The sequence below is a fragment of the Vombatus ursinus genome, unplaced genomic scaffold (assembly GCF_900497805.2).
Source record: "Vombatus ursinus unplaced genomic scaffold, bare-nosed wombat genome assembly UNPS02014171.1, whole genome shotgun sequence".
Classification (NCBI taxonomy): Eukaryota; Metazoa; Chordata; class Mammalia; order Diprotodontia; family Vombatidae; genus Vombatus; species Vombatus ursinus.
Window position 1 is genome coordinate 19,926 of NW_020953949.1, and position 11,247 is coordinate 31,172.

The 11,247-nt window shown below is 37.7% G+C and overlaps 1 protein-coding gene across 1 annotated transcript; it reads right to left on the bottom strand.

The window, feature by feature from the left end:
* Positions 1–433: 433 nt before the first annotated feature.
* LOC114041281 (putative olfactory receptor 13C6) lies at positions 434–10,098 on the bottom strand. The gene is made up of 4 exons (XM_027859664.1): positions 10,061–10,098; positions 4,356–4,388; positions 838–1,391; positions 434–645 (listed from the first exon to the last, which is right to left on the bottom strand). Exons 3-4 carry the CDS (start codon positions 1,370–1,372, stop codon positions 434–436), a joined length of 747 nt encoding a protein of 248 aa, XP_027715465.1. The 5' UTR covers positions 1,373–1,391; positions 4,356–4,388; positions 10,061–10,098.
* Positions 10,099–11,247: the final 1,149 nt, after the last annotated feature.

Below are 11,247 nucleotides of genomic sequence, written 5' to 3' on the forward strand. Positions count from 1 at the left end.
GAGCTTCAGTATAACCTAGACTTTCCACGTGAAATGATGAAGACTCTCGCAAGATCACATAAATTCAGAATGTTAACCTGATATGTTTTATGGAAGCTTCTGTAGCTTATACAAGCAATTAAAGGCGGTTATTTCCATATGAGGTAGTATGGAATAATGGATAGAGATTTGGCTTCAGAGAGGGCTAGACCTGATGTATGAGCTGTGTGACCTTGGGTAAATCACTTAACCTCTTGGTTTTCAAGGCAACTCTCTTAAGACTGTAAGTTTCAGAGAAGACATTGACTTGTAAAGATAGAGGGAGTTATCTTATATGGAAATTTCCTATATCAGTGAAATAGCAGGTCCAATTCATACCCTTAGACCTATTTATGCAAGGATTCTTACTTTTACTTGACCAATCATTGAGTCAACAGAGTTCCCAAAAGGAAATTCACATTGAGAAGTAACTTTTCTTCAGGACTTTCTTGATAGCCTCTTTCACCTCTTTGTTCCTCAAACTGTAGATAATGGGGTTCAGCATAGGGGTAACCACAGCATACAAAACAGTGAGTAATTCATCTGAAATCTGAGTTTCTTTACTCTTGGGTTTCATGTACATGAAAATAATGGTCCCATAAAATATAATCACCACAGTTAGGTGGGCTGAGCAGGTGGAAATGGCTTTCTGTCTCCCTTCTGCTGAATTCATCCTCAGAATGGTGGAGAGGATGAAAATATAAGATATGAAAATCAACATCACTGGAATGGGCAGGAGAATTATGCTGCCCACCAGCATGATAATTTCATTGAGGGAGGTATCAACACATATGAGCTTCAAGATGGCCAAGATTTCACATGTGAAATGGCTGACCACCTTGTGTCCACAGAAAGGCATCTGCATTGCAATTACTGTCTCCATAATGGATTTCAGTAAAGATAAGATCCAGGAGAAAGCAGCCATCCCTAGGCACACTCTCTTGTTCATAATGATGGAATACCTCAAAGGGTGGCATATTGCAACATAGCGGTCATATGCCATCATGGCTAGGAGAATACATTCTGTCGATCCCATGGAAAGAGAGAGGCACATTTGCACAGCACAGCCAATGAAAGAAATTGTTTTTTCTTTAGACAGGAAGTTCACCAGCATTAAAGGGATAAAGGTTGATGTGTAACAGATGTCCAAGAAAGATAGGTTACTGAGAAAGAAGTACATGGGGGTGTGGAGGTGAGAATCCAGTATGCTGATGGCAATGATAATTCCGTTACCCACCAGGGTGATCAGGTACATCACCAGGCACAGCACAAACAGGAGGCTCTCCAATCTGGGGAAGCTGGAAAATCCTTTCAGAAAGAATTCGATGATAATGGTGTCATTGATTGTTTCCATTTCATTGTCCCCCCCTTGCCTGCAGAGATTTGGAGAAAGACACAACTTATTATGTTTTTTTTTTTAATGGCAGGAAATACTGGTGGAACTATTGAAATTTCCCCAGAATCTCTGGCCTAAGAATGTTGTCTGTTTTCTCAGGCCTGAGAAAATATTTTCACAAACCCTTAATTTTGCAAACCTGGGAAACCCACAAGGGAACATTAGAGAGGGAACTATAGGAGGGGGAGGGGAAGGGCTGCTCACTGGTCCGCAGTTCTTGCATTATTCCAGGTCTTTAAAGGGACAGGATCAGGGAGAGAGAGCACAGAACTGTAAAGTTAACCTAGATGTCTTTTTTGGAATGCAGATTTCTTTCAGAATTCTTTACATAAAGTGGAATTTGTATAATTTGAATTTATGTAAAGCAAGAACTCTCTGATATACACATACATACATGTTTACATACATACATTCTATCTGTGTAGCTACATATTATCTATCTAACAAATTCACAGTCTCTAGCTTAAGAATTTCTGATGTTGACCAAAGCATGATTAGGATAGGGTTGAAGGTGTGAATTGAGAGAAGCCAAATGAGCAGAAAGAAACTACTTTAGTGGAAGGCCATGTATTTAGGAAGACATCAACCAGTCTATTGATGTCTCCAAGTATGAGGGAAAGAGTAGGGTGGAGAGGAAGATTGTGATCCAAGCACTGAACTCTTTGTGTTTTTGTTTTTTGGCAATTGGAGTTAAGTGACTTGCCCAGGATCACACAACTAGTAAGTGTCAAGTGTTTGGTCTGAGGCCGGATTTGAACTCAGGTCCTCCTAACTTCAGGGTCTGTGCTGTATCCACTGCACCACCTAGCTCCCCCAGAACTCTTTGAAAAAGGAAAGAAACTCAGGGATAAGAAGGCCTTGGTTCAAATTTCACCTCAGAAAAGAATGAACAACATCATCAAGAGCAAGATACTTAACCTCTCTCAGCCTCAGTTTCCACATCTGTAAAATGGGGATAATAAGTCCTATTGTACTCACAGGGATATTGTGAGGATTATGTGAGATAATACATACATAAAAGAACTTGCAAAACATACAGATGCCAAACAATTTTAGTATTTGGATAGAGTGACGTATTTACTGAGTGGTGGTAGAGGAAGGTCTGGAAGTGCCAATGAAGAATAACAAGACTGCCTTCCCTGCAATAGGGTTTTAAGAGGCATGAAAGGAATGCCCTTCTTCTATAGGAAGCAACATTTCCCTTAGTGCAAAAAGATTGTAAGGTAAAAATGAACATTAGAAGAAGAAGCTTAAGACAAAAATTTTTTTTTTTGTTATAAGGGGTTTCTAGAGGACACAATGAAAGCAGCAGGGAGGGTAAGATAGGAGGGCGATGGCTATGTTAGTAAAAAAACTGAAGGGGGAGATGGTAGTAGAGGAAGGGTACTTTTGCCCAAATAGTCTTTTCCTCTGAATCATAGGAAATTGAAGAAGAGGAGAAAATAATTGGCTAGCCATAGGTTAGTAGGTTTTCTTATTCTTGCTTCTACCACTACATTTCTGTTATGATCCACTTATCTGAATTTTCCCTAGGTTCCACAATTCCTTGTTATGGTTCTGTATCCAAGTAATTATAGCTTTTTATACTTGGCTTTGAGAAGGGAGTAAAAGGTTGGAAAATGGCTTTCTATTTCCTTAAAGTGCTGAAGAAAAAAAAAACTTTCTAGCTTCCTTCCTTGTCTTTGGACTTGAGAGGGCATTATTACACATACCTTTGAGGTAATCTAGAAGATGCACCTTCTTGATTAATGAGATCAATACTGTCAGGGCACTGCCTACACATAGTTCCTGCATTATCTGGAGCAATGGTTGCCTATGTATAATCAGACCTTGGGAAATCCAAGGTTATTTGCCCAAAGAAGGAACACATACATAGAACTCTAGTTAATCTGTCTGATCCCTGAAGGAAAATACAGAGACCAAGCATCAGTAGAAAGAAATTAGCAAGGAGGAAGAAAAAGAAGGAGGTGAGACATTTCATCAATGAATATATTTAGAGGTAGTGTGGTCTGGTACAGGAGCCCAGTGGGAAAAAACGGATTTAGGAGATCTGGATTATAGTCCTGAATCTGACATTTCCTAATTAAGTGACCATGAGATAGTGATATAACCTAATAAGTCATAGTTTCTTCATTAATAAAATGGGAATAATAATATTTATACTATCTATATCAGGGAGTTGTGTGGGAAAAATACTGCATAAAACTTAAAGCATTATATAAAGGAATTATTATCATTATTATTATTTGTCCTCCTGAAATTAAACCAATATCCTTTGTTAACTGTAACTGTTGAAAACAGAAACTTGGTCTTTGTTTATTATAATTGAATTTCTCTTGTCATATTGTCACCAAAAATTAACTAGATATTTACTAAAGATTAATGAGAAAATAACTTTTCTGTTTACTTTCCTATTCTAACAAATGCTACCCACCTCAAGGATTAGGGTCCAGATGGCACACAGCATATGGAACTTGGAAACAAATGGGAACATATGGAAAGGGAAAAGATTGAGCATAGGCAATGGGGCTTAGTGGGGAAAGTTTGCTGACAATTGCAGAGGACTGTTTTCTGACACCAATTTCAAATGAACAGAGATAGCATGGTGTAGTGGGTAGAGTCCTACACTTGGATATAGGAAGAACTGGCTTCAAATTTTGCCTGAGACATTTAAAAGTTGTTTGACCATGGGCAAGTCACTTAACCTTTCAAAAGTCTGTTTTCTCATCTATAAAATGGGAGTAATAGTAGCATTAATAAACCCTCACAAGGCTATTACATAGAGACAATGCATATAAAGTGATTTGCACACCTTAAAGCACTATATTAATGTAACGTTTTAAAGCTTCATTCTCCTTTCCTAGTCTGCAAGAAATAGTTCATTCCAACCCCAGAGCCCCTCCATCCTCCATCTTCACCCATTTGCATTTGAGAAACTTACTTTCTTGCTCCAGCACTTTTTCTCTTGGCTGCCCTGAAAGACGAATGAGAAAAGGGATAAGTGAGTGTATAGGTGTCATCACATCACTACCCGAGGATACTCAATAGTACACAAAGTTGCTCTTTCTTCTCTCAGATCATCAGTTTTCACTCCCAAACAAGCCAAAGACACATATAGAGTGGTGCAGTTCTGCTCATCTTGTACAACTTTTCCTCTTCTCTGCAAAAACTTAAATATGTCTGTGTTTAGACAGCCACAAATGTATTGTGAATATCTCCCCACATTTACAGTTTATTTTTCCTGAAAGATTTTTGCCATCTTACTAAAAAAACATTTAAATTGCAAGTTTCAAAATGTTTAAATAATTTATTTTAACATTCTTTAATATCTAATAACTCCTGTGTCAAGGAAGATGAGGGAAAAAGTTAGTTATGTTTCTTGATCAATCAGTTAAGAAACATTTTTTAAAGCACATTCCATGTACCAGGCACTAGGGAAAGAAGTTTAACTCTGCAACTGGAAAAAATGTTGAAGGCAAACTGAACTTTAAATCTATAACTCATAGCACATGGTTATGATACCAAATTACAACTGACTACTGATTTACACCTGATCATTTTCCACTTAAAAAGAACTGACTTAATTGACAGACTCCTTCTTTCTCTTTCCCACTCCTCCCCTCTCTCTCTTTTCCCCTCACTCCTTTTCTTTTTCTTCTTCCCTCATTTTCTTTCTGTCTCTGTCCCTCCTCTCTCTCTATCTGCAAACTGATGCATAACAGCTAGAGGAGGAACCACTGCAGATATCTCACAAACACAGAAACACATGCACACACCATAGAACTCCAGAGTGTCGTGAGGTTCAAATGAGATAATGGACGTAAAGCTCTTTGCAAATCTTAAAACATTAGATAAATCCAAATTGTTATTATTATTACTATTATTATTATTTTTAAAGCCTCCAGCAATAAAGGAGTGTATTGCTAAATTTTAAGAAACAGGCTCTCTAGGGGGAAAAAAGTACATGTGCACACACTTTTAAGCTTAATTTGCAGTGCCATTTTCTTAAGTCTAGACCAGCACTTCTCAAACTGTGGGTCGCGACCCTCTATGGGGTCATGAAAAATTTGGCGAGAGTAAAAGGTTTCAAAATGCACAAGGACCAAAAGTAAATTCAAAATCAAATGCGTAATGAATCTGGGGTGTTTCTGGCAGCACTTGCCCATGTTGCATCCATCAAGTTCACTGTGGCCTTAGCTCTGAACACAAAGCATGAGCACTTTGCACTGCACATGCCTTCAGGCCATGCAATGCCAACAAAAGCTGCCAAAATGCAAAAAGGGGTCTTGAGTGGAAAAAGTTTAAGAATCCCTGATCTAGACCACAGGCAAACAAATAAATCAAGCCCCAATTTGTAGCAATTGCTGATCTGAGGTTTAAATACTCTCACTACAAATTTAATAATTGACTGTTACAGGTGGTTCTAGCTCAGCCCTCATTGAACTTACCCATTGTTATATGTCCTGGAAAGACCTCATACTGAGAACATAATAGATTGGTTGTTTTTTTTAAGTATTGAAGTTTACTTCTAAGAGGGGCAGGGGACCCCAAACATGTAGTTTATATACATAAAAGTGTGTATATTTATGTACCCAAGGGGACAGTAGAGTTTTGCCCCAACTCCATGCTGTCTAGGAATATTTTTCTGCTTTGAGGTGCCAATTAATATTTCAAAATAGTCTCTGTGTAATCATCTCAAAGATCCTCAAAGTTTCTAATACTTGCATATTTTAGCTTCCAGTGTTTACAACAGAGATAATTTAAATTCTATTCTAAACATGCCATGCCTTGAACCCAAATCACTCTGGCTCTTGGTCTCCCCACTTGGTCATTGTTTGGGACTTGATTGGCTCAGAGTGAATATAAATAGCAATGGTTTCTGTTTTGACCAGAAACCCTGAGAGTCTTCCCCTCCCAGATCAATTTTTTAACTGGGTTAAAGAGGCCATTCTCAGCCTCATTTCTTACCTATCCTTAATCACTGAATGGGTGTTGCCTCAGTCAAATTGACAACTGGGAAAGACCTTAGCTTAAAAAGGCCAAAGTCTCCCACTGCATCCTGGGCCATCTCCAGTTGTCCTGATCTATATCTTGTCAGTGGACCCAGATGGCTCTGGAGGAGAGAGTGAGGCTGGTGACTTTGCACAGACCTCCCTCACTTAAATCCAATTCACTTGAAAGTCATGGCATCAGCTTCCTGATGTCATGGTCCTCTTTGAGAATGAAAGGGGCATCTAGGTTGTGCAGTGGATAGAGCACCAGTCCTGAAGTCAGGAGGACCCGAGTTCAAATTTGGCTTCAGACACATAACACTTACTAGCTATGTGACTCTGGGCAAGTCACTTAACCCCAATTGCCTCGCCAAAAAAAAATGAAGGACAAACAAAAACAATACTTGGGGAATGACTCGTATTCTTAATAAATTTGACTCCATTCTCTATATATTTGAGATATGAGGCCTTTGTCTGAGAAACTGGCTACAGAATTTCCCCTGCCCCAATTTTCTGCTTTTCTTCTAATCTTGGCCACAATGGTTTCACTTACATAAAACCTTTTTAATTAATATAATAAAACTTATCTATTTTACATCCCACAATGCCCTCTCTTTCTTGTTTATTCATAAATTCTTCTCTTATCCATAAATCTGATAGGTTATATGTCCCATGCTCCTCTAATTTACTTATGATATCTCCCTTTATATCTAGATCATATATTCATTTTGACCTTATCTTAGTAGACAATGGAAGATATTGGTTTATACTTAGTTTCTACTGGATTGCTTTCCAGGTTTTCCAGCAATTTTCATCAAATAGTCAGTTCTTAGCCCAAAAGCTTATATCTTTGCATTTATCAAATACAGGGTTAACATAGTGTATATCTACTCTAGTCCACTGATTCACCTTCTGTTTCTTAGCTAATACTAGATAATTGTGATAATTACCACCTTATAGTACAGTTTAAGATCTGGTACTGCTGGACCTCCCAGTATATGTACTCTTAAAAGAAGGTTTCTTAACTTGGGGCACATAGACTTTCCAAGGAGTTGATAGATAGATTTCAGGGGATCTGTGGACTTGTATTCAAGTTTTCAACTCATATCTAAGTAGTACTTCACCAATCCTAATTTCCACTAACCTTTGTTTTCCTTTGTAATTCCTACATTTAAAAACAAAATTCTGAGAAAGGAATCCATAGGCTTCATCAGACGGCCAAGGATCGATGACATAAAAAAAGTTAAAGAACCTGTACTCTAACTGAAATTTCACATTTCCTTCAATTATTTTAAAAACATGGTTTTGAGAAGGGGTCTATAGGTTTCACCAGATTTCCAAAAGGGTCCCAGACACAAAAAAGTTGAAGGACTCTTGTTCACAAAGATTTCTTTCATTGAGTGGAAAGAGTTGCCACCTACATTTCCCAAGAAACAGCTAAACTATCCGGGAAGAAGGTACAGGTGACAATCCCACTACTAGTACACCAACCTGAAGACGATTCTACAGATGTGGCAGCAGGAGCAAGAGGTTTGTTTTCAGCTGATCTTCATATTTTAAAATACTAAAGAAGGCACCCCAAGAGTTGACTTGAGCAAGCCTTTTGAGCTACGTCATAAACCAGGAAGTTTATTGATAAAGGGAGAATATTCTATGTGAGCAGCAAAAACATTTCATTCCCTGGGCAGTTACTTAGTGGTTCTCTTTTAGGCTCCTCACAGTCTCCAGAGTTTCTGGACTGGTCTTAAACATGGAAGCCTTTCAAATCTCTTGTTGCTTTAAGGGACTTTGCTAGTCCGAGAGGCAACTTAAATTGGAAGCTGAAATGTGCAGAGCATAGAAACTTTGGGGGTGCTTCAGGGATATGTCTCAAAGACCCAATTACAAAGATTCAACTTTGAAAACTTAATTGGTACCCAAAAGAGGAGAAATATTATTGGAGAATATGGAGCTGAGGCAGAACTTCACTATCTCCATCCCATCCCAGAGCAGGGCAGATCCGTTTCTCACACAGGTCCCTTGAGGGCTCTGAGTCACTATTCCTGGTATCTTTAGAAAGTTGTGCTTCATTTGGAGGAATATTATTGTAAAAATACCTTTGCATTAACTTCCCTCAGTCAGCACAAAATATTTCAGCTTTTGGCAACTGTGAGAAAATGAGAGGGAGGTTGTTACCTTCTGTCTTGGTATTTTGATATTTTCTTTGCTATGTGTAAATCAATGGTAGACACTGGGGGTTTCACAAGTAAATAAGACAGAGTTCCTGTCTTCATATAGCCTATAATATAACAGGAGGAAATGAGCCAAATATATAAATGAATATAATAAAATATCAATGTTAAGTGCATAAGAGTGTTGTGAGATCAGATGAGGAAAATTAGTCTGAAAACTTCTCTGGGACTCAATTTCTTCTGTAAAATAAGAGGGTTTTGTTATATAAATAACACTTGGTTAGGAGTAAGGAGACTTGTGTTCTTGTCTTGGTTTTGGTATTAATGAATTGTATTTAATGAATTAAGAAACTCATTCAATTCCTTGGATCCTAGTTTCTTAATTTGTAAAATTAATAGTAATATTATCTCTAACAATATAATATAATTGCTAATAATAATAATTGCTTGCATTTCTCTTGCTCATAATTGTTAACAAAGTATTTTCCTCACAAGAGGAAAGGTAAACAATTAAAATATTATTATTCCCATTTTATGTATAAGGAAACTGAGGCTCCAAGAGCTAATTACTTTCCCAAGTCCAACCATTTGTTAAACACTTGCTATGTGGAAGTCAATGTAACAAAGGCCCAAATGATAATTCTCCCAGTGTTATTATAAGACTTTTAGAGAAAATGAAACAAAACAAAGAAAAAAGAAAAACAAAACAAAAAACCTCATGATAATCACCAAAGAACTGAAAAAGACTTTCGATATTTACAAATATTGTATGCAATCTCCCCTCTCCATGCCTTTGCAGAGGCAATCCCCCCTGCCTAGAATGAATTCCTCACTTCCTTCAAAACCCTGTTCAATCAATACATTCTATACAAAGTCTTTCTGCATCCCAATAGCTAGCATCTCATATCTACCTTATATTTATTTTCTTTTTATTTTCCATATGCTTATACATGTACATATTGTCTCATCTGTAAGCTCCTTGAGAATGAGGATAGTTCCACATTTTGTCTTTGTGTCTCCAGTGTCTAACACGTAAGGAAGTGATTAACAAATGCTTGCCAAATAATTGGTAGGAAATAGGGAACCACCAAAGATTTTTGAATAGAACACTGGCTGTGCACAGAAAGATTACATTAGAAAGATTATGTTAGTAGCTGTATGAAGGATGGATTGGAGATGGGAGATGTTGGAGGAAGGAAGGCACTGGACATGTCTGTAGCTAGCATATCTCTACCTATTTTATACAGTACTCAAAGAGGTGTATGGGGTATATGAGAACTAGCACCTTTGGGGTGAGGGCTTCCAAGTGCTTTTCAGGGATGCTCATCCACCTCTGTCTACGTGACACTCAACTCTCACCTGTACCTCTAAGAAGCTGTAGCATGTGCAGTCACAGTGGCTACACCCTGGTAAGCCATTTTGGCAGACAGGCTAACCCAGGTTGAGGGTAACCAAACCGGTTGGTGAGTTAAAGAGGTGTTTACCTGAAGCATGTGAAGACTTCCTCCCATGGAATGAACAGACGAGGAAAATTTGTTCCAATAGCCATGAAGGCAGCTGAAGCAGGTGCTGTGGAGTACTTAGAGCTTGGTCAGACATTGAAGACACTAAGGTCATCCACTGCAACCCAGGCCATCACCAATCATCTTTACTTTTGTCTTGCTACTGGACTTCAATGATTCTGAAAGAGAATGAGGCTGATGACTTTGTGCAACTCTACCTCACTTAAATTCAATTCTCACATGAGTGAAGACATTGACACCATTGGTCCTCTTTGAAAATGAAAGACAAACAACAGAATGGTGCTTATTGTAATAATCAGAAAATTTTCTGGTCAGAGTTATCCTTGTTATAGCTACCAAAGCATCTTGAATGAGCTTAACACATCCATGGATGACATCTTGTTGGAGGAGAGACTTTATGCCTCCATTTCTCTCTCTTATGTCTTTTTTTATAGTCAAGAAACAATAAAGACAGAAGCATATTGTATAGTTTGCATCCTTTAGTCAATTGTAAGACCATTAAATATGCTCTGTTGAAGAATACTATTTGGGAAACCAAGTGTGTTCCCTTCTCACATTTCCATGAAGAAACACCCCGATGTATCTATCTGTAGATTATTCTTATAAAGATTTCATAGGGATGGGAAAGAAGGCACATGAATCTGTAGCTACTGATGTACTTTAATTGTTCTTTTTTGCATCAGAAAAAAATGTCCATGATTCTTTTTAATCTTTTGATATCTTATTTGAGAATCAATTTTTCAGTGTTCCAAAATTAGCATCACATTCAGGACAGGCTTCTTCTTCTGCTTATACCTAATCAGTTCTAGCTGATCAAGTTCATCTCCTCTAATATAGATAAAGTAAGCATGCAGAAACAACAAAAAGCACCCCACCAAACTTCTTTTTGATCATTGCATTTGTAATCAGCCTCAGCTCTTACTAGGATTTAGTACTCCTGGTGATATATTTTTACAACATAACTTTTTACAAATTTATTCTCTATTAATGCACACTAATATCTTTCATAAGTCCTTTAAAACTTGAGTTGACTGATGCAGTCATTCCCTGTGCAGTCACATTACTCTCTTTTCCATACTCATTGGAATAATTTATGTTTTCATCTTCATAATTTCAACCTTGAGAACTTTTCAACTCCCTTTGACTGA

Excerpts from the sequence above, each read along its gene's own strand:
- LOC114041281 (XM_027859664.1), bottom strand. The coding sequence starts at position 1,372 with ATGGAAACAATCAATGACACCATTATCATCGAATTCTTTCTGAAAGGA. Across the intron at positions 646-837 it reads GGTGGTCAGCCATTTCACAT|CCCACCTAACTGTGGTGATT; the intron begins GTGAAATCTTGG and ends CCACCTGCTCAG.